A 24,068-nucleotide genomic window follows, 5' to 3' on the forward strand; every position below is an offset into this window, starting at 1 on the left:
CCAAGTAGCCAATAGAAACGCTGTATTTCCATACTTCATTTGCATAGTTCGGCCCCTGGATGACTACTCCCCAGTTTGTCTTCCAATTAACTAAAGCGGCCTTGGAATACCTCATTAGCATAAAGGCCCTATAAGTAGCAGAAGTCAGCGCGCTTTGCCCACTTTTCTGGTGTTTTAAGACTTCAAAATGCCAGAGCCGGCTAAGTCCGCTCCTGCCCCGAAGAAAGGCTCTAAGAAGGCTGTGACTAAGGCACAGAAGAAAGACGGGAAGAAGCGCAAGCGTAGCCGCAAGGAGAGCTACTCCGTGTATGTGTACAAGGTGCTGAAGCAGGTCCACCCTGACACCGGCATCTCGTCCAAGGCTATGGGCATTATGAATTCCTTCGTCAATGATATCTTCGAGCGCATTGCCGGTGAGGCCTCTCGCCTGGCGCATTACAACAAGCGCTCCACCATCACGTCCAGAGAGATCCAGACTGCCGTGCGTCTGCTGTTGCCTGGGGAGCTGGCCAAGCACGCAGTGTCCGAGGGTACCAAGGCTGTCACCAAGTACACCAGTTCCAAGTAAACTCAGCAAGTAAGCATCCTTTCCTTCTTCCAAAGGCTCTTTTAAGAGCCACCCCCATATCCACAAAGAGAGCTGTGATCACAATGTTAAAATTTATTTAACTGGGGGTATTGGTAGGGGCTAGGAGTAAACATTGTAAGTTATGTGACTGAACCCGGAAAGGTGGTTATGAAACGGATTCTGAGACCAAGATCCGAAATACAAAATGGAGCCAAGCGGCCATTTACTAACGAGATACCGCTCACGTACATCTTCCCACGAGAAACCACAGGCTCTTCAATATTACTTGCTCATAGCTGTTCAAACTGCTTACCCATCCCCGGTGTCGGGGGTGATGCATCTGTTGTGTAATTTACATAGCGGACCGGAGTGAGAACCCAGGCAGGAACTTTTTTAAAACATAAAGACAACACTATTCTTTGTTCTTCCGGGGCACACCTTTGTTTACCAAGGTTACACATCCTGGATTTGCTAACTACTCTCTCAAAGTCTCTTTTTCCTTCCGGAAAGTTTTGTTAGCTGGACTGAAGGTGTACAGAACTAATCTTGATGTGAACACTTGGCCATATGTTGGTTTATCTATACTATTTCTTTTCAGTTGGCTTATCTACTCAAGATTCAAACCGACGCTTTTCTTGAATCCCAGTGCTCAGTCTCTGCCAAAATTGGTCGGTTTTCTGAGTATTGAATCTTAAAAGCTCTGTAGCTGGCTTGTAATATACGGAGATTTTTTAAAAGCTCTCACTTAGGAGAGGGCAGCTCAAAGTGCTGGATACATTGACAAGCCTCCAAGACTGAAGTAAGTACTGGACGCCAGGTGGGAGAATGAGAGGGAGGACCTATTAACTTGGCATACACTATGTCCTTAGAGAATCTTCCCTTCCCACGTAAATGGAGGTCGCTTTATGGGCTGGGAGATGCCACCTTCCTTTCCGCACTTTACCTTTGGTCTTTGTTCAAGGAGAAGTTGTTAAGATGAAAGAGTAGAAACCCTTTGTCTTTCTCTGTTATTCAAGTCATTGTTATACATTTTCACTGTTAAACATTTTCAGCAGTTAGGAGTCGCATTTGCTTTCTGTGTTATAAAATGGAAAATACAAGAAAAATCTAAAATTTGCCTAATAAAGAAGAGATTTTTTTTTCTTTTTACAATTTTGGCGAATATTATGTGATTTAGGTTGTAAAGTTGCTTAACATAAAGACCCTGTTAACCCTGCAGTTTTGACCCTTGGAAAGTATAAAAAGCTAAGGCTTGTCTGGTGGCAGAGAAGCAAGCCTCCAATAGAACACTGCTCTGCTATCACTGGCTACCTTACCTGAATGACTTAATTAAAGTCTGATGAGAATAGTGCAGCACTGAACTAAATAAAAAGGTAACAGACGTTTGCAGATGGTTGTCGCCCATGCTTCACAGCCAAAGTCAAGACGTCCAGCGTGTCTCACAATTGAATTATTTTGTCCATGCCTCTATTGGCCCTGTTCAAGATTTATATCCAGTTCTAAAATGACCTCTTCCCTAACTGCCAGCTGATAAGTTTAACCAAAAACTGCTAACAAGATTCACGGTTTCCAGACCAGTTGCAACTGTTTTTTGCTCCTTACCTTCCCCTTTCTTTTATATATAAATTCTTTTATTGCCTGTGTTGGATGAAATCTGCTTGTTCTCTCTTCTATACATGTAAACAGGGGGCTGATCATTAGCTGCTTGATCATTTATTTCTGGAGGATTCCACCAAGACATTGTTTACCTGAGCCCTGCAGTAGGAACCAACAGAAATTTGTAGCCTCAAAATGCAGGTTGTCAAGCCACGGATCCTGTGAGTTTTCTGTACATCTTTCCCTGGCTTTTGGATGCTAAAATTTTATTTCCCAGTTTTGTTTCGTGTTTTGGTTATTCTGGTTGCTCTTGCTTGATGGGTACATACTTGGTAGCAGTAGTGAAAGTTTAGTTACAGTTTTATGAGCACATCATTAAGTGATTAGTCAATGATAAGAATAGGGAATCTGGTTCATTAGTTAACCTTTTGGGCATTGTTTTGTGTTTAAGAATGTTGATAATTTCTGTATGTGAGAACACAGGTTCAGAGATTTGTTTTTCCTTCTGACCTTTGATGAGATCCACTGTGTTTGGTGTTTGTATGCCTCTTTCTTCCTTCCAAAACTTTTGTTCCTATTGTTTTATTATGAATCCGAATAACTGTCAATATCTGCAAAATAGCATTTCTTTCTAATTTTCTTTTCTTTTTCTTTTTTTTTGAGACAGAGCCTCAAACTATGGCCCTGGGTAGAGTGCTGTAGCGTCACAGCTCACAGCAACCTCAAACTCCTGGGCTTAAGCGATTCTCTTGCCTCAGCTCCCTAGTAGTTGGGACTACAGGCGCCTGCCACAATGCCCGGCTATTTTTTGGTTGTAGTTGTCATTGTTCGTCAGGCGCAGGCTGGATTCGAACCCACCAGCTCTGATGTATGTGGCTGGAGCCTTAGCCACTTGAGCAAAATGCAAAATAGCATTTCTGTGTCAAAGATAATATAAAATGGTTGTCTGTGGTAACTTTAAGACAGTGTTAGGGGTAGGCGCCAGTGGCTCAAGGGGCTAAAGTGCCAGCCACATACAGCTGAGCCGGCTGATTCGAATCCAGCCCGGCCTGCCAAACAACAATGACGGCTGCAACCAAAAAATAGCCGGCTGTTGTGGCAGGTGCCTATCATCCTAGCTTCTTGGGAGGCAGAGGCAGGAGAATCGTTGAGCCCAGGAGTTGGAGGTTGCTGTGAGTTGTAATGCTACAGCACTCTACCCAGAGAGACAGCTTTAGGCTCTGTCTCAAAAAAAAAGAAAAAGAGAAAAAGAAAGTGTTAGGACTAAAGGAGACTCAGAATAAGATAAATGAACAGGTAGGTAAAATCAGAGCCATAAGTAAATGGCATAAACGAAGGAAACTGAAATGTGTCTTTACTATGCCAAAGGCTCTAGCGTGTACAACTGTTTAAGTAAAGTTAGAAAAGAGAGAAGAAACATGTTAATATAAATTGGATTATTGAATCAGGAAAAAATGTGCTTCCAAGATCCATGTAAAACAAAGACTTACTGTTTTATAAACTGTAATGAATTATCATAAGGGATTAAACTAGAATTTTCTACCACTCTTAGAAGGAAATCTGAGATTAGTCCTATTTGCTTACTTTATCTGATCAACACATTTAATGGTCCTTATGGCTCTGTTTTTACCTACCTTAAATTCTGTTATCACAATTAGCTCCAACTTGTACAAAGATTGAGAACATTCTGTTTTATGAATATAAATAATTTTGAACAAATTGTCTATCTCAGTAAGAAATTAATAAATTACAATGTAAACAAAATTTTAATTGGCTTATGTAAAGACTTAAAAAACATCAATTTAAAATGAGAACTTCAATTTATCTAAAAATAAAATCAGAATTTCCTACATACATTAAATTTGTTTAACTTTTTTTTTTTTTTGAGACAGGAGTCTCAACTGTTGCCCTGGGTAGAGTGCAGTGGCATCCTAGCTCACAGCAACCTCCAACTTGTGCTCAAGCCATCCTCTTGCCTCAATTTTTCTATTTTTAGTAAAGATGGGGATGAGGGGTGTCTCACTTTTGCTCAGGCTGGTCTCAAACTCGTGAGCTAAAGCAATCTACCCACCTTGGCCTTCCAGGGTGCTAGGATTATAGGAGTGAGCCCCAGTGCCTGCCCTCTTTCATAACTCTTGAAAGAAAGTTTAATGGTTAGTTAATTGGTGTTCTTACTTAATAGAATAAAATATAAGAAAAAATAAAACAAGTGCTACACTAAATTTTAATACCTGGCATATAAGTTTTAGGAAAAAAATCACATAATATTTCTAAAAATGATTACTTTTTAGACAAATTCTCTGGCTTAATTTTCAAAATAGTTCTGTGTTTTTTATGATCATAATGTAAAAATGTTAGCTTAATATTTTACTTTACACGTCTAAGTTTTTCTAAAGAAAAAAACACCTAATTGAGTTTAATAAATTTCTTCCATTAGGTTTACTGATTAGATGAATTAACATTACTTTATTTATAATATTAAAATTGTAAATTAAGTCATAATGTGTCATTTTAAAATATTGATTTAATTTTCATAGTGTTACAAATTAATAAGGACTCAATATGTTTTTCACCTTAAATACTCACAATGACAGCTTTAAGAATTTAGATGAAGATTAAATTGAATAAAATAACATTTAATCTTGGATACTGAACAATTTCTAAATCTGAGGAAAAACTACAAAATTGTTAGGGTGGAAAGCTCAGTAGGTGCTCTGCTGGAGACGAGAAAAGACTTTCTCTGCACCAGGATTAGGATATTAAAGTAAAAGTTTATTTTCTCTTTTAGAAAGAGGAAGTGAGAGTGAGGAAAAAAAAGAGACTTAGAAAAAAGCAGAAAGTTGGCATGGCATCACGATGAAAGAATGCCCCTTTTGCAGTAAAGTGGCTAGGTAAATTTAAAGGGGATGAAGAGAAAAGGGTAATTGGGCTAAATCACAAGGTACTTTGAATGTGAATGTTGTATCCATTTTTTCCTCTAGGAAGGCTGAAGACAGATATTTTTACTGGTGTTTCCAACCGTCATGTTCACACCTCATTGTTTGTCAGGGACACTCAGGAATCACTGGAGGCTAAAGGAGCAAATTCTAAAAGACAAACCCAGCTGGTGAATTTCCTTTTGGTTTCCTGGGCTCTTCAGTAGTTTGTGAAAACAGAAATCCACAGGGTGCCCAGCAAGAGAATTTATACAATTGGTCTTTAAGTGTTACTAGCAAATTTCAGGATTAGGTATTTTCCTGGTAGTTTTGTAATTTTTGCGAGGCTGCCCCTTTTTCTTTGTGTCTGAGTTAACCACCCTTTTTCTTTGTGTCTGAGTTAACACAGTTGCCTGCTTTGTTTAGTTTAAGAGCTTTAGTTAATCCAGACAGCTTTGAGTCTACCAGGTGCTATAAGCCTCACAAGATAATGGCTGGGTTTATTTTTCTTTATTTCTTTTTTTCATTATCAGCTTTTATTAACTTTTTTTTTTCCTTTTTTTTGGTGATAACTTCTTTTTCTTTTTTTTTTATTGTTGGGACTTCATTGAAGGTTTTCTTTATTTCTTAAGAAAATTTTCACCATTTGTTAATGTAGTAAAGTCAAATTAATATATTATTCTAAAATAAGATTGCAATCTTTTGCTTATTTTTACATATATTTTATACATCCATGATTGATGTTCATATCTTAATAACCAATTTTCTTTTTTTACGCATCCTAAATTAAAAATAATGAATTATTAAGATCTATTAAGATGTATTTTATACCCCAAAATTATCTCTGCCCCTTTTATTTGAGGGGGACTTACTTAAACAATTGGAATAATGGACTTTGAGTACTAGATTAAAAAAAAAATACAGATGTGGGCTTTAATGCACTGAAATATATTTCTAAAAATCAAAAAATAGAGCTGTATATTTAAGAGTTCTACAGAGACAAGCCAGGTTCTGAGATTTTTGAATGGGAAAAAACCTCTAGCTTCAAGTTGCCCACTTGCTAGAGTAAGGGAGGGCTCCTGTTAGCAGCCACTGTCAATCTGAGTGGCCATTTCTTTTTTTTTTTTTTTTTTTTTTTTATTTATTTATTTTTTTCTTAGTGAACTTTTTTTTAATTTATTTATTTTTATTGTTAAATCATAGCTGTGTACATTAGTGCAATCAAGGGGTACAAAATGCGGGTTTCATATGCAATCTGAATCTTAGTAAACTTTTTTATTAGTATTAAATCATAGCTGTGTACATTAATGCGATCATGGGGCACCATACACTGGTTTTTTTTTTTTTTTTTTTTTTTTTTTATTGTTGGGGATTCATTGAGGGTACAATAAGCCAGGTTACACTGATTGCAATTGTTAGGTAAAGTCCCTCTTGCAATCATGTCTTGCCCCCATAAAGTGTGACACACACCAAGGCCCCACCCACCTCCCTCCTTCCCTCTTTCTGTTTCCCCCCCCATAACCATAATTGTCATTAATTGTCCTCATATCAAAATTGAGTACATAGGATTCATGCTTCTCCATTCTTGTGATGCTTTACTAAGAATAATATCTTCCACGTCCATCCAGGTTAATACGAAGGATGTAAAGTCTCCATTTTTTTTAATGGCTGAATAGTATTCCATGGTATACATATACCACAGCTTGTTAATCCATTCCTGGGTTGGTGGGCATTTAGGCTGTTTCCACATTTTGGCGACTGTAAATTGAGCTGCAATAAACAGTCTAGTACAAGTGTCCTTATGATAAAAGGATTTCTTTCCTTCTGGGTAGATGCCCAGTAATGGGATTGCAGGATCAAATGGGAGGTCTAGCTTGAGTGCTTTGAGGATTCTCCATACTTCCTTCCAGAAAGGTTGTACTAGTTTGCAGTCCCACCAGCAGTGTAAAAGTGTTCCCTTCTCTCCACATCCACGCCAGCATCTGCAGTTTTGAGATTTTGTGATGTGGGCCATTCTCACTGGGGTTAGATGATATCTCAGGGTTGTTTTGATTTGCATTTCTCTAATATATAGAGATGATGAACATTTTTTCATGTGTTTGTTAGCCATTCGTCTGTCGTCTTTAGAGAAAGTTCTATTCATGTCTCTTGCCCATTGATGTAAGGGATTGTTGGCTTTTTTCATGTGGATTAATTTGAGTTCTCTATAGATCCTAGTTATCAAGCTTTTGTCTGATTGAAAATATGCAAATATCCTTTCCCATTGTGTAGGTTGTCTCTTTGCTTTGGTTATTGTCTCCTTAGCTGTACAGAAGCTTTTCAGTTTAATGAAGTCCCATTTGTTTATTTTTGTTGTTGTTGCAATTGCCATGGCAGTCTTCTTCATGAAGTCTTTCCCCAGGCCAATATCTTCCAGTGTTTTTCCTATGCTTTCTTGGAGGGTTTTTATTGTTTCATGCCTTAAGTTTAAGTCCTTTATCCATCTTGAATCAATTTTTGTGAGTGGGGAAAGGTGTGGGTCCAGTTTCAGTCTTTTACATGTAGACATCCAGTTCTCCCAACACCATTTATTGAATAGGGAGTCTTTCCCCCAAGGTATGTTCTTGTTTGGTTTATCAAAGATTAGGTGGTTGTAAGATGTTAGTTTCATTTCTTGGTTTTCCATTCGATTCCAAGTGTCTATGTCTCTGTTTTTATGCCAGTACCATGCTGTCTTGAGCACTATGGCTTTGTAGTACAGACTAAAATCTGGTATGCTGATGCCCCCAGCTTTATTTTTATTACAGAGAACTGCCTTAGCTATACGGGGTTTTTTCCAGTTCCATACAAAACGCGGAATCATTTTTTCCAAATCTTGAAAGTATGATGTTGGTATTTTGATAGGAATGGCATTGAATAGGTAGAGTGCTTTGGGAAGTATGGACATTTTAACAATGTTGATTCTTCCCATCCATGAGCATGGTATGTTCTTCCATTTGTTAATATCCTCTGCTATTTCCTTTCTGAGGATTTCATAGTTTTCTTTATACAGGTCCTTCACCTCCTTCGTTAGGTATATTCCTAGGTATTTGATTTTCTTTGAGACTATGGTGAAGGGAGTTGTGTCCTTAATTAGCTTCTCATCTTGACTGTTATTGGTGTACACAAAGGCTACTGACTTGTGGACATTGATTTTATATCCTGAAACATTACTGTATTTTTTGATGACTTCTAGGAGTCTTGTGGTTGAGTCTTTGGGGTTCTCTAAGTATAAGATCATGTCGTCAGCAAAGAGGGAGAGTATGACCTCCTCTGCTCCCATTTGGATTCCCTTTATTTCCTTGTCTTGCCTAATTGTATTGGCTAGAACTTCCAGCACTATGTTGAATAGTAAAGGTGACAGAGGACAACCTTGTCTGGTTCCAGTTCTAAGAGGAAAAGCTTTCAGTTTTACTCCATTCAGTAAAATATTGGCTGTGGGTTTGTCATAGATGGCTTCAATCAGTTTTAGAAATGTGCCACCTATGCCTATACTCTTCAGAGTTCTAATTAGAAAAGGATGCTGGATTTTATCAAATGCTTTTTCTGCATCTATTGAGAGGATCATGTGATCTTTATTTTTGCCTCTGTTAATATGGTGGATAACGTTTATAGACTTGCGTATGTTAAACCAGCCTTGCATCCCTGGGATGAAGCCTACTTGATCATGATGAATGACTTTTTTGATGATAAGCTGTAATCTATTGGCTAGGATTTTGTTGAGAATTTTTGCGTCTATGTTCATGAGTGAGATTGGTCTGAAATTCTCCTTTTTGTTTGGGTCTTTTCCTGGTTTTGGTATCAGGGTGATGTTTGCTTCATAGAATGTGTTGGGGAAGATTCCTTCTTCCTCAGTTTTTTGGAATAATTTCTGCAGTACAGGAATAAGCTCTTCCTTGAAGGTTTGATAGAATTCTGGAGTGAAGCCATCTGGACCAGGGCATTTTTTGGTTGGAAGCTTTTTTATTGTTTCTTTGATCTCGGTGCTTGAAATTGGTCTGTTCAGGTGCTCTATTTCTTCCTGGCTGAGTCTAGGGAGAGGGTGTGATTCCAAATATTGATCCATTTCTTTCACATTGTCAAATTTCTGGGCATAGAGTTTCTGGTAGTATTCAGAGATGATCTCTTGTATCTCTGTGGGATCAGTTGTTATTTCCCCTTTATCATTTCTGATTGAGGTTACTAGAGATTTTACTTTTCTATTCCTCGTTAGTCTGGCCAATGGTTTATCTATTTTATTTATTTTTTCAAAAAACGAACTCCTTGTTTCATTAATTTTCGGAATGATGCTTTTGTTTTCAATTTCATTGATCTCTGATTTGATTTTGGATATTTCTTTTCTTCTACTGAGTTTAGGCTTAGATTGTTCTTCTTTTTCCAATTCCATAAGATCTCTTGTGAGATTGTTGATGTGCTCTCTTTCAGTTTTTCGAATGTAGGCATCTAAAGCGATGAATTTTCCTCTCAAAACTGCTTTTGCAGTATCCCACAGGTTTTGGTAGCTTGTGTCTTCATTGTTGTTATGCTCAAGGAAGTTAATGATTTCCTGTTTTATTTCTTCCTGCACCCATCTGTTATTCAACAGAAGATTGTTTAGTTTCCATGCCTTTGGGTGGGGTCGAGCATTTTTGTTAGAGTTGAGTTCCACCTTTAGTGCCTTATGGTCTGAGAAGATACAAGGTAAAATTTCAATTCTTTTGATTCTGTTGATATTTGTTTTGTGTCCCAGGATATGATCAATTTTGGAGAATGTTGCATGGGGTGATGAGAAGAATGTATATTCTTTATCTTTGGGGTGGAGTGTTCTATATGCGTCTATCAAGCACAGTTGTTCTAGAGTCTCATTTAAGTCTCTTATATCCTTGTTTAATTTCTGTTTAGAGGATCTGTCCAGCTCTGTAAGAGGAGTGTTAAAGTCCCCTGTTATGATGGTATTATCAGATATCATATTGCTCAGACTGAGTAAGGTCTGCTTCAAGAATCTGGGAGCATTTAAATTGGGTGCATAAATATTTAGAATTGAAATGTCTTCTTGTTGTATTTTTCCCTTGACCAATATAAAGTGACCATCTTTGTCTTTTTTGACTTTAGTTGCTTTAAATCCACATGTGTCTGAAAATAAGATTGCAACTCCTCTTTTCTTCTGAATTCCATTTGCCTGAAAAATTGTCTTCCAACCCTTGACTCGGAGCTTTAATTTGTCTTTTGAAGCCAGGTGTGTTTCTTGCAGACAGCAAATGGATGGCTTGTGTTTTTTAATCCAGTCAACCAATCTATGTCTCTTCAGTGGGGAATTCAAGCCATTAACATTTATTGAGATAATTGACAAGTGTGGTAGTATTCTATTCGTCTTATTTTGTGAGAGTCCATTGCTTAGTTTTATCTTTTGCATCAGTGTGGAGGTTAGGTTCTGTCCTTTAATTTCTGAGTTCTTACTTTGCTGCTGATCCATTGTGGTGGTCAGTGTGCAGAACAGGTTGAAGTATTTCCTGTAGAGCTGGTCTTGTTGTGGCAAATTTCCTCAATGTTTGTATATCCGTAAATGATTTGATTTCTCCGTCAATTTTGAAGCTTAGCTTAGCAGGGTACAGAATTCTGGGCTGAAAATTGTTCTGTTTAAGTAGATTAAAGGTAGATGACCATTGTCTTCTTGCTTGGAAAGTTTCATTAGAGAAGTCTGCGGTCAATCTGATGGATTTGCCCCTGTAGGTCAACTGGCGCTTACTCCTGGCAGCTTGCAGAATCTTTTCTTTGGTCTTGACTTTGGACAGGTTCATCACAATGTGTCTTGGAGAAGCTCGGTTAGAGTTGAGGCGACCTGGGGTCCGATATCCCTCTGAAAGCAGTGTGTCAGAATCTTTGGTGATATTTGGGAAATTTTCTTTTATAATATTCTCTAGTATGGCTTCCATTCCTCTGGGGCATTCTTCTTCCCCTTCTGGAATTCCTATAACGCGTATGTTGGAACGCTTCATAAAGTCCCATAATTCTGACAGTGAACGTTCTGCTTTCTCTCTCTTCTTTTCTGCCTCTTTTACTATCTGAGTTATCTCAAAAACTTTGTCTTCTACCTCTGAAATTCTTTCTTCTGCATGGTCTAACCTGTTGCTGATACTTTCCATTGCATCTTTAAGTTCCCTGATTGACTGTTTCATTTCCTTCAGCTCTGCTATATCCTTTTTATATTCTTCATATCGTTCATCTCTGATTTGATTCTGTTTTTGAATTTCCTTTTGGTTATTTTCCACTTTATTAACAGTTTCCTTCATTGTTTCCATCATTTCCTTCATTGTTTTCAACATGTGTATTCTAAATTCCCTTTCTGTCATTCCTAACATTTCTGTATAGGTGGAATCCTCTGCAGTAGCTACCTCCTGGTCCCTTGGCGGGGTAGTTCTGGACTGGTTCTTCATGTTGCCTGGAGTTTTCTGCTGATTCTTCCTCATGGGTGATTTCTTTTATCTGTTTCCTTGCCCTAATTTTCCTTTCAATTCCTCTTGCTCTTTAAGTTCTTGTGCCTGTGGACTAAGGGTTACAGGACCAGAAGGGTGAGAAGGTTTAAGAGCAAAAAAGCGATAAAAGAAATGAGGACCGAGTGATAAGAAAAAAAAAAAAAAAAATGAAAAAAAAGAAAAATAGAGAAAGGAGAGCGGTTGGGTGAAAGGAATATTGACAAAAAGAAGAGAGGCACAGAAAGAGGGAGACAGAGCAATATAGGTGTACAGTAGGGTACTTTGATACAACCTTAAAAAAAAAAAAAAAAACACCTTCTGGGGGTGCCAAGTGGGGTGGTTCCCTTGAGGTCAGCAGCTCTTTGCTAACCTGATTAGACACAGTACCCCACCTCCACCAAGTAGAGAGGAAAGACAAAAATGCTATAGATCAAACCAAAACAAGCAAACAGAAAACTTTACGGGATAAAATTGGCTGGAAAAACCAAATAATAGTGGTAGAAACACTAACAAAAATGAAGTTCTGATTATTGAAATAGGCAGCAATGGGAAATTATAATTAAACTAGAAAAATTGAGAAAGAAAAAGGATCTGTATGGAAAAGGTTGAACTTAAAAAACAAAACAACAATCTAGAACGTCAAAATAAACAAGAAAAACAACCAAACCAAAAAAAAACCCAAACAAACAAACAAAAAAAAACACACACGCAACCAAAAACAAAGCAGTATGTATATGGAATTGAATATTGTCTGGGCAACACGTGGTCTTCTGGGGTATGAGATGTTAATCACAGTTCTGATACGACTGGAGGCTGCTAGTTTCTCGAACCCCAGCAGGTAGACACCCTAAATCTCTCTTCAGCCCACTTAAAAGGCACTTTGAACTTGTTCACTTACTGGGCAGAAGCTTTCTCAGGGAAGTGCTTGTTGCTGGAATCACTGCTGAAGTGGTTATCCTGAGTGGCCATTTCAAGCAGAGTGCTGCTGTTCAGGCCCTAATAAGACCAGATGAGTCTACCTGCAACATCTGAAGATTGTCTGTTTATTCCCTTCCAAGGCCTACTGTCTGGACTTGATGGTACTGGTCAAGAACCCATGGCACTCTGTACATCCGGGAAGTGTTGACTAAATTTCATCTGGAGTAAAAATGCTTTGAAGATGTAACCACTTTAAAATAGAGGATATTGTGTAACCTTGCAACCTATGAGGAAGAATCTGTTTAATGTATATACCATGATGATTAATAACATTGATGATGATGAGAGAAGGGCAGACTGATTCTTTGGCAGAATATCCCCACTGCTCTCTGGAATTGCTGATTTTTCTGTAAATTAAAGTGCAACTGTTCTTTCATCCACTTCTCAGTTGGTTGGCTTGGGTGACAGGTGGATGGACCCCTTGATTAGGCGACACTCAGGGTTCTAAGCTCTAAGAATCAAAAACTGAACTTGGCTTAGTAAATTCTAGACAAAAAATAAGCCTAAGTGGATTGGGAATTATAATCTGCTAGAAATGAAGAGAAGGGGCAGTGGAGCCCCCTTTCTGCTTGCTTTTGAGCTGGGGCATCATCAGTGGTCTGGAAAGGGCCTGAAAGAGCTTAATCTTGCCTTTAGGATACTCCAGACACCTGACTCGTGGCTTTACAGGCTTTTCCCCTGCCCATTCTCTGGAGCCTCTTATGTTTCTCTGTTATGCTGTGTACAGCAAGATACACACAGTTACAGCTTTTGCTGATTTCCTGCTCTTCTCATATCTTTTTTGATAGTTGTATATTTTTTTCTCTTTCCCTTCACACAAACTCCTACTCATTCTGCAGGCATAAGCATGAGCGTTGTCTTCTATAAAAGCTGTCTCTGACCACCTTCTCCCAACTGCTCTGTGTAATCATTACCTGCCTTCGATTGTCATTACTCGTCCAGTTGTTACTCTCAAGAGGTTCTGATCTCGGATGTGGTCACCACAATATCCCTAGTGTTACCAAACAAAGAGGATCCCACTACCTGTCAGTGTCAGCCAAATGCAGAGATGGGAATTAGGTCCAACAAGCTTTATTATCAGAAGGCCAGCAATTCTAGAGAATAGGAGAAGGTAATCTCTCAAAGACTATTCTGCCTCAGTTACAATTCTAATACTTTTTATAAGGGGGATGCCAGGAAACAAACCTAGGAAATTTTAACTTTGACAACCTCAAAGTAGTCTTTGCTCTAACAATGCAAAATGTTTAAAGAACAGAAAGGTAATTTTCACTTTAACTAAATATCTAAGAGAATCATTAAAGAAAACATCTTATCATGAAAGTAACCTTTACTGTACCAGTATCACAAAACCTACTGTCTATGTGCGTGACTACTTCCTTAAGTCTTCTGAAATAAACATCTTCACAATCATGGAGAAACCTTAACTAGTTAATCTCTGGGGAATGATGTGTGAGGAAGAAGATGAACTCTATGGACTAGATTCACTGTACAGCTTCAGCTTAGTTTCTCAGACTCCACTTCTGTGGCTTTACTAGAGACTGCCACTGAGCCACAATTTTGTAATATTGATACACAAAAATGATGGAATTTATCAACTCATTCGATAAATTATTTGAATGACTACTATGTGGGTGTGTATTAAACACTGTTCTGCATGTACATATGTTAGTGAAAATGATCACAAAATCCCTGCCGTCAACAGAACTAGGACTGTAGTAGCATTAGACAGGAAAACATAATAAATAAGCAAAACATTTGGTCTGTTACAAGGCGTTGTGGAGAAAAAAGAAAAACAGCAGAGTTAAGTAGATGAGGACTACATAGGGTGGGAGAATTGCAATGATGAGCCAATAAATGAAATGCTGAGTATGACACCCCAGTAGCCAGCTAGAGTAGCAAAAGTTTTGAGGTGTTCAGGTTTGCTAGAGGATAATGTATGATAATCACAGAACAGAAGTTCAGCTCTGAGATTAAGGCCAGAGCTAGATAGGCTGTGGGATCTGTGCTGTTATGTGTGGCCATGTTGTGCTTATTTCAATGGGTAAACCTCAGATTAAAACAAGGTAAGTAAGCAGGAAATGATGGCAAGTGCCATAGTCCCAGCTACGAGAGAAGCTGTAACAGGAAGATCCCTTGGGTTCAGGAGTTTGAGTCCAACCTGGGCAACATAGCAAGAAACCTCATCTCTGTAACAAAACAAAACACAAAGTAAGTAACACTTGGCTATTGTATTAAACAGACCCCAAAACTGAGGTCTAAACACAATAAAAATTTATTACTCCATTATATAATGCTTGCTTCCATGGTCTTTCAGGGACCAAGTCTCCTTCCATCTGTATCTTTGGCATCCTTGGATCTCAAAGATCTCTGCTGGAGCCTCAACATTAGACCATAGTCTGAGGAGCCAAGAAAAATGCTTCTGTGAGAGAGATTTTCATAAATAAGGCCTGGAAGTGGCACACATCACTATGCCCACCCTTCAGCAGAAAGTGGTCTCAGTCCCACTTACTTGCCAGGGAAGCAGTGAAATACAGACTGGCTGTGTGCCCAGACAGAAAAACATAAGCTTTGATGTGTGAATTAGCTAGCCGCAAATTCTGTCTGCCATCCTGTTCAGTTCTTTTCTTATGTTTTTCCTTTTTCCTCTTTTCTGTCCCTTTTTAAAGGCCTCACAAAGCTTCTCATGTGCTAAGTGACAAGACCTAGTACAGAGAGTGTGGATGAGATTTAATGATGATCTAAGGAAAAGTTTCTTCTCTCTTCCCCTGAAAGACCATCATCTGGCTGTTGTTCCTTCAGGTGCTAGGAGCCATCTATCTTCAGTGCATGTCTTCTTAGAAAGGGACAAAGTCCCCACCCTCTGGAGCTTAACATCTCAGCTGGGAAAGAAAAACAGCAAACAATAGTTATAAGTAATTATATATATAGAATGTGATAAATGGAAAGTGCTAGAAAAAAAGGAAAAGGGAAAGCAGGAAAGGTGGATTAGGCATACTAGCAAACATGATAATATTAGCATTAATATAAACACTTAATAGAACAATAGTAGCTGGCACTTTGTATGTGCCACACGTTGTTGTAAGCAGTTTAACTAACATATGAATAAAGCACGTAAGAAACCCTGTAGGGATGAACCCCAGTAGTGAAGGAAAGAGGAGAAATCAAGGCCCCATTGGTTCTACCTTTGAATTATTTTGAATGACTGTCCTTCCTCCTCCTGAACCATTGTCACTGCCCTCATTAGGAGTGTGAGCTTGTGAGGGTAGGTGTAAGGTGAATGTGAGCACATGGAGGAAGAGCTGTGGTTGCTTTCAGCACAGTCCTTAAAATTGGTGCCTTTTGGTAGTGGTTAGGAGAACATGTGGCACTTGGAATTGTTAAGACTACTGTATTTGAACCAACCATGAGTCTATGAAATATACCTTTGGAACATCATACACTTTGAGTCGGCAGAGATGGTTAAAGGTTTGTGGAGGATACTATGCCCCTCATTAGCTAAACAGAGAGGACTGCCTCCCCCATACCCACCCCCTCTACTTTGCTTTGTTTCCAGGGAGCTGTTTTTTAAAACTTGACTTTGACTACTGTTTTTTAAGTGCATGCAAAAGATACAGCACAAACCTCTGACTTTGTAAAGTGAAGTGATAGCTGGGTGTTAGATTTGTCCAGCTTGAGTCATAACTATAAACCTTCAGATTAAACAAATGTGTGAACACATGTCATAGAAACCCATATCCACCTGCCAAACTAATGAGTCAGCCCTATTAAGCAAACCATTCATTTCTCTACACTGGATTTGGGCAAATGGAGAACATAAGGTTTTGCCTTTATTAAGAGGAGGAAGAAAATGTATTTTGTAACACCCCAAGAAACAGACTAACCATTTATTTGGGTGTTTTCCCATTAGGTACATTTGATTTGGCTTCTCTTGTTTTAAAGGAAGGTGGGGGTTTGGGACATAGGGGTGACTTCCAGTGCCAGCAACCCAGAGGGATGAACTAATGAGAAGGGAAGCTTCTGGAACCTGTTGTAATTCCCCCATATGGAAATAACAAATAAAAACTCTTCAACCTGTTGTCATGTATGGACCTTCTATATCCCTCACAGGCAGCTCTACGGGGCTTACCACCAAGCAGATGTACCATCTTGGACAATCCTTACCGCATGGCCTTTGTTGCTGTGTCTCCTTTATGAAAGTCCTAACTTTTTATCACCTGACATATTCCTACCTTTCAAAGCTTAGATCAAATGGAACTTCTAGGACACTGACTAGGTCACATTCATCCTGTATTTTAGAACATACACTGATTCAAGTGCTAGAGGGTGTGGGTTTACTGGAGAGGCTGTGCTAACTGGAAACACCTGTTTGTGCCTTAATTTCATCATCTGTAAGGCAGGGAAAATGACAGCAGGTACTTCAGAAAGTTATTGCAATGATGAAATGCATCAATATCTATACAGTGCTTAGAACCCTGCCTGGCATGGAGGAAATACCTAATGAACATAAGCCACCATCATTATTGTTATTCTCAGAGTTGAGTACAACATCAAGTATCTAATGAATTACACAAGTGAATTAATCAATTTTTCTCTTTTTACAGGAAGCAACAACAGACTTTAGACATGTTGTTTTCGCAACTAGTCACTGCCGGACACTAATTTATCTCACAAATAAACCAATGAACATGAGTGATACTAGAAGATAAATGAAGGTATTTGAACAATCAAGGAAGGACTAACGAGCACCTGGCTAAAACATTATAACTTCCCCTCAAGTATGAAAATATTAGATGTTCATTGTAGAAATTTGTAGGAAAGAGAAATGTATAAAGAAAAAAAATTAAAACACAAATAAAACACTATTCTTTTTATATGTATGTAAAATATATGTAATGTGTATGTTATATGTATGAATAATACATCATATAAAACAAATTTAGATGTCTTGCTATATATGTGTACTTTAGGTAACAAAATATGATTAGAAACATTTTTTATGGACTTACAATTTTTTATTTAGTAATGTAGTAATGCTTATGTGATACTCTGTTATTGGCTATTTCAACTGAGTCTCATTTTTGTGCATTATAAATTATACAGATGACACGTTTTTATACATAAATTTTTGTTCAAATATTTGATTATTTCCTTAGGATAGACTTCTGAAAGTAGAAAATACTAAATCAGAAAAGAAAAGCGTTTTCTGAGGACCTTAACATATAAACTGCCAAATTGCCATTCAGAACTATGCCATTGTATAATCTCAACATAACATTGAAACTCCTGTCTTATAGTACTAATCCTTATAAAAACTTTTTTTTTTTTGAAGCATTGTCAAACTAACTGCCTCCCCTGCCAGAAAGAAAACTGAAATTAAATGTCCTTCATTATTAACAAGGGTCATTTTTTTTCCATTATTAGCTAGGACCCTGCAAGAAATAAATTGTGTTGCAAAATGATATACTTGTTTGCAGTCATCCCATGAGAAGGAAATGTATAAAGATCAATAAGTAGGATCTTAGGTTAAAGGCTATATATATATATATTTATCAAGTGCTTCCTCTGACGAGGACTACGTCAGAATAATAAACAGCATTTAGGTTGCATGTATTGATAACTGAAACTACTTTTACCTACTTTTTTTTTAAACTTCCTAACTACTCTTGGAGAAAGTGTGTGATAAGGATTAAATTGTGTCCCTCCTAAATTCAGATGCTGAAGCCCTAAACCCCAATGTAGCTTTATTTGGAGATAGGACTTATGAGGTAATAAAGGTTAAATGAGGTCACAAAGGTGAGGTTCTAATCAGATAGGATTGATGGCCTTACATGAAGAGAAAGAAGAGAGAGATCTCTCTCTGCATACACACACTGAGGAAAAACCATGTGAGCCTACAGTGAGAAGGCAGCATTCTACAAACCAGAAGAGAGCCCTCATCACATCCCATACATCTATATACCCTGATCTTACACTTCTAGCTTCCACAACTGCCGGGAAGTAAATTTTTGTTGCTTAAACCAATGGTTAGGATAATTTGTTATAGCAGCCCAAGCAAACTAAGAAAGTATCATTGCTGTAACTTATGGACTAGAAAACTAAGACTAGAAGAGATAAAGTTCAACTTGTTCAGCCAGAAACATATGAGGTGGGAAGTTAACCTAGTTGTCTTTGTTCCAAGGCCAAGGCTCATCCATTTCACGTATAGACTGCAGGTTCAGAGTCAAGAGCCAAATGTCTCTAGAGCCAGCATTAGAACAAGATATCTCAATGGGAGAGAAATGCCCAATCTTGACAGCTCACCCACGTTGAACCTTGTGAAATCAAAATGCAAATTATGTACAAATTTATGTTTACCTGTCCAATTGATGGTGATATAAAGATTAATAATTTTTTATGATCTTGGAGAAGTTTGTATATGTAGTAAAACAGGTGCTCACACAGTGCTAGTAGACTTTAAATTGGTTCTAGAGAGATGTCTGAGTTATGCAAAAACCTGGAAGGATAAATGCTATAAGATTTTTACTTTCTTCTTCTTAGTAAAGTATCTCAAGAATGGAAGAAAAAGTACCCAATGCACTCAGCCCTACTATGAAACTAATTTAGGGTTTGCACATGAAAGCTATAACCCAGTTACAGCCTAAGAATAGAGGGAAGGGGGAAAGGGAGGGGAGGGAGGCGGGAGGTGGGTAGAGAGAAGGGGATTGGTGGGATTACACCAGCGGTGCATCTTACAAGGGTATATGTGAAACTTGGTAAACGGTCTGTAAAGCTAGTGAATGATGCCCCATGATCATATCAATGTACACAGCTATGATTTAATAAAAAAAAAAAAGATTTTTTACTTTCTTAAAAATGGAAAGTACGAGGTATACCTATAAATTAGATTCATTGTGCATCTGTTTTCAATGGATATGTACAACTGGATCTTTCCATGTTCCAAGCACTGTTAGGGGAGAATTCAGCTGTGTACATGACCCACAAAAATCTCAGCTTCATGAAGTTGACATGCTCATGGAGAGGTACCATGTTTTTTTATAGCAGTATTGGGCCACATTTCATACAAGGAATTTACAGGGGGATTAGCCAGAAAGAAATTTTATTTTTCTATATTGTTACTGGACAGAGAGGATCCAGCCACTTGTCACTGTCAGCCAGATGCAGAGATGGGGATTAGGTCCACCAAACTTTGTCAGAAGGCCAGCAATTCTGGAGGATAGTAAGAGTAGTCTCTCAAAGACTTTGCTGCCTCAGTTACAATTCTAATAATTATTATAATTGGAATACCTAGGAACAAACCTAGAAAAATTTAACTTTATCTGAAAAACAATATCAAAGTAATCTTTGCTCTAACAATGTGAAGAGTTTAGACAATAAAAAGGTAATTTTTACTTTAACAAAATATCTAAGAGAATCATCAAAGAAAACATCCTATTATCAAAGTAACCTTTACCAATATCACAACATTTATTGTTATGTGTCACTACTTCCTTAAGTCTCCTGAGAAAAATATCCTCACGATCACGGCTTTAAATTATGAGATTGACTTTACAGCATACTAATGCATTGTCACCCTCGGTTTGGAAAATATTAGTATTTCTCCTAATAGAGATTATAGGTACAAATCTTTCCCAGAACTCTATATTTTTATTTCTTCTTGGTTTCTCTGACTCTTGGTAATCCCTAAGTGTTTGTATAATTAAATGTAAGTCAGGTGACGCCTGTGGCTCAAGGAGTAGGGCGCTGGTCCCATATGCCAGAGGTGGCGGGTTCAAACCCAGCCCTGGCCAAAAACCACAAAAAAATAAATAAATAAATAAATGTAAGTGGATTAGGGGGCAGGTTGTGGATCAGGTTGATCTTTATATTTACAAGTTTACCAAACATATCAGTCTATTCCTTTAGTGCTAACACAGAATTGGAGAATTTAGACGATTATTAGATTCCATAATTTAAGCACCAGAAAAAGAACCATGATTCCTATTTTGCATTAGATAGCTAAAAAATTACTATAAAAACAAAAAACATACACACACACACACACACACACACTTCCATATGTATATAGTATAGTGTTTACTTTGTGCCAGTGCTCTGTTCTTTTTCTCCTCCCAAAAATGTAGAAATTAATTTTGTAGATGAAGAAACTGAGGCACAAGAATGTCATGTGACTTGCTCTAGATCTTAGAGCAAGCATGCAGAAGAACTAGGATTTAAATTCAGAAGTCTACCCTCAAAAGGCTCTGCCTCCCTCCTCTCACTCTTGGGCCTCAGTAGCTACAAACATTACATGTATTTGGGTCTTTTTTTCCTCTTTCACTTAAAGATATGTCAGAACTGATGTTATATGATAACATTTTTAAATAACTTTTTTTTAATGGAGCAATACACGTGTTTTTATTTGTAAAATACACATCTTTATACATAAAAATACAGTTTTACTTAAACAAAAATTTTCTATATGGGAAATTCAGCCTGCTGATTTTCATTGTTGAAGTAATACTCCCATAAACATTTTCCTAGATAAATTTTGACTGGCATCTCTCTCTCTTTTTTTTTTTTTTGAGACAGAGTCTCACTTGGTCACCCTTGGTAGAGTACCATGGCATCTTAGCTCACAACAATCTCAAACTCTTGGGTTAGAGCGATTGTCTTGCCTCAGCCTCCCAGATAGCTGGGACTACAGGCGCCCGACAAAGCGCCTGGCTGTTTCAGGGGTCTCGCTCTTGCTCAGGTTGGTCTCCAACTGGTGAGCTCAGGTAAATCACCTGCCTCAGCCTCACAAATGCTGGGATTTCAGGTCTGAGCCACCGTGCCTGGCCTGACATCTGTAATTTCTAAGTAGTAAATGAATGGAAGCTGTCATAAAGAAAAAAGAACTATTTTCTTTAAATAATTAAATTCATATCTCTGGCGATATGAAAAGTCGGGCGGCGCCTGTGGCTCAGTCGGTAGGGCGCCGGCCCCATATACCGAGGGTGGCGGGTTCAAACCCGGCCCCGGCTGAACTGCAAACCAAAAAATAGCTGGGCGTTGTGGCGGGCGCCTATAGTCCGAGCTACTCGGGAGGCTGAGGCAGGAGAATCACTTAAGCCCAGGAGTTGGAGGTTGCTGTGAGCTGTGTGATGCCATGGCACTCTACCGAGGGTGATAAAGTGAGACTCTGTCTCTACAAAAAAAAAAAAAAAAAAACACAAAAGTATACAGCCTATTTTAATATTAATTTATATTCTAGTCGTAATTTCTTGCAATATTTTCATATATTTTTCTTTCTACGTGTATGTGAATAAATGAAGACATCATTTTTGCTACGTTCATTGAAGAAAGTATCAGCATCTCACTTGCCCCACTTGTACTCACTTTTGGGATTTTCTTTATATCTAATATTTAGACCTATTTTTTAAAACTAGTACTCCCGGGGCGGCGCCTGTGGCTCAGTTGGTAAGGTGCCGGCCCCATATACCGAGGGTGGCGGGTTCAAACCCGGCCCCGGCCAACCTGCAACCAAAAAATAGCCGGGCGTTGTGGCGGGCGCCTGTAGTCCCAGCTGCTCGGGAGGCTGAGGCAAGAGAATCGCTTAAGCCCAGGAGTTGGAGGTTGCTGTGAGCTGTGTGAGGCCACGGCACTCTACCAAGGGTGGTGCAGTGAGACTCTGTCTCTACAAAAAAAAAAAAAAAAAAAAAAAAACTAGTACTCCCTATTCATATACTTCTTCCTTTTCCAAGAACTATTTTTTGTTTTGTATTGTTTTGTTTTATTGAGACAGAGTCTCACTCTGTCACCCTGGGTAGAGTGCCCTTGCCTCATAGCTCACAGCAACCTCAGACTCTTGGGCTCAAGCAATTGCCTCAGCCACCGGAGTAGCTGGGACTACAGGCGCTGACCACAACGCCCGGCTATTTTTAGAGACGGGGACTCGCTCTGGCTCCTGCTGGTCTCCAACTCGTGAGCTCAGGCAATCGGCCCACCTCGGCCTTCCACAGTGCTCGGATTACAGGCGTGAGCCACCACGCCTGGCTCCCAGAACTATTTTTGACCTTTATATTTTGTTAGCAGTCATCTTCACAGACATTTCACAAATCAACCTTAATTAGTTCACCTGATTTCCTCGTTTTTGAGTTATTTTGATAGTTTTTTGTTCAACTGTTGAGTACAGGTGCTTTAGGTAGTATTTTCTGAATTTTTGTTTCAGGTGTCTGGGCGTGTGTTTGAGTGTGTATGTGTATGAGACAGGAGAGAGACTTTTCTACTTCACGTTGCACTCAGAAGTTAGAAGAATTACTCTTTGCTTTTGCTTCAGAAATATTTCAAATGTAGACTCTCTTCTTTCCTACACTGTCCCCTTAAGGACAAATGCTTCGTTAATCTGAGTTTACCACAATAGACTCCCAATCTCTGACACAGGGCCCTTCTTCCTAACGATTATTTATACAATAAATCTAAAGCCAAGCCAGTTATAAAAATAACAATACAACAAATTTTTCTTTCTAAATTAAAAACCTCCAATGTCTCCCTGGTTCACAGAAAACCAAATTTCTCACAGGTATTTGGGGATCTTCACAAAACAGTCCTTATAAAGGATTTCCCCTTGCTGAGACCCTAGGCTCTGGCCACCCTGTGGTGCTTTCTCAGCATCCTCCAGAAAGACTTTAGCCTTTGTGAGCAAACTTTTAACTCCAGATTCTCAGAAAGGCAGTCGAAGCCCAGGGGAGCATACTGGGCCCAACAACCCTTTTCTCACAACTCCACAGCCAAATCTGCCAGCCCACTCTTCTTAGGTATCAGGTTCTCTGGTTTCCGCTGGGTTCTTTGAGCCAGGGTTCCTGCCTCAAGTTTTATACTTTACTGAGGGAGGATGGAAGGGAGTTAAGTTAATGAAATCAGAAGCAAAACTCAGTGGAAGATACCAGCCGCCATGAGGATGACCTGGTTTTGGCCAAGCAGGTATCATGTATGAGATCCTTAAAATTACTCCATTCTTGAGTCTTCTATAACGCTACAGAGACTCGGAAGTGGCTTTAAGTACAAACAACCCGTTTGTCATGTAAAGTTTGCCTTACTAGATTGAACTTACCTAAGCAAGGTCATCCTTTGAAATTTTTAGGCAATTATATAAATACCTTGTAACTACGCAGTGAGACAGGTAAGCAACCTGTGTTACTTCCCTCACATATATAAGTCGTTTTCAATAAAATCGTGGTGTAAATAATTTTTTTTGCCACCTATTGGAAGCCACCCATTTAGAAGACCACTCAGAAGAGATGAGATAAATGTTCTGCAAAAAAAATTACTTTTGGTTTTATAAAGAAAAGAGGGAATTTAGTTCTTACCCTTGAATTTGGCTGAAAATTAGGGGTTTTTTGGAATAGTTTTGGCATACAGGGTCATTTTTCATTAAAAAGGGAAAAGGCATGCAAAATTTAAGTCTCCATGAATCTTTCAGCAGTAGAACTGGGAGATTATGTACAGAGGAATTTTGCAGGATTCAGTTTTTCAGGGTAAAACAAACACAAATGCTCCTCCTCTGAAGGCAGGGGGCGGTGC

The 24,068-nt window shown here is 38.5% G+C and overlaps 1 protein-coding gene across 3 annotated transcripts; it reads left to right on the plus strand.

Annotated features, from left to right (window-relative positions):
- The first annotated feature begins 146 nt into the window (after positions 1–146).
- On the plus strand, positions 147–17,166 carry LOC128593465 (histone H2B type 1-C/E/F/G/I). 3 transcript variants are annotated; one of them, XR_008382360.1, is made up of 3 exons: positions 147–577; positions 1,167–1,367; positions 2,255–2,319. XR_008382360.1 is itself a non-coding variant. In XM_053601487.1 (2 exons), exon 1 carries the CDS (start codon positions 188–190, stop codon positions 566–568), a length of 381 nt encoding a protein of 126 aa, XP_053457462.1. In that variant the 5' UTR covers positions 147–187; the 3' UTR covers positions 569–577; positions 17,129–17,166. The 3 variants fall into 3 exon arrangements, 2 of the variants coding, with proteins under 2 accessions (XP_053457462.1, XP_053457463.1); XM_053601487.1 differs by lacking the exons at positions 1,167–1,367; positions 2,255–2,319 and adding an exon at positions 17,129–17,166; XM_053601488.1 differs by lacking the exon at positions 1,167–1,367 and having other exon boundaries at positions 2,255–2,271.
- The last annotated feature ends 6,902 nt before the right edge of the window (positions 17,167–24,068 follow it).

This window comes from Nycticebus coucang, chromosome 9 (genome assembly GCF_027406575.1).
Source record: "Nycticebus coucang isolate mNycCou1 chromosome 9, mNycCou1.pri, whole genome shotgun sequence".
In the NCBI taxonomy this organism is placed as follows: Eukaryota; Metazoa; Chordata; class Mammalia; order Primates; family Lorisidae; genus Nycticebus; species Nycticebus coucang.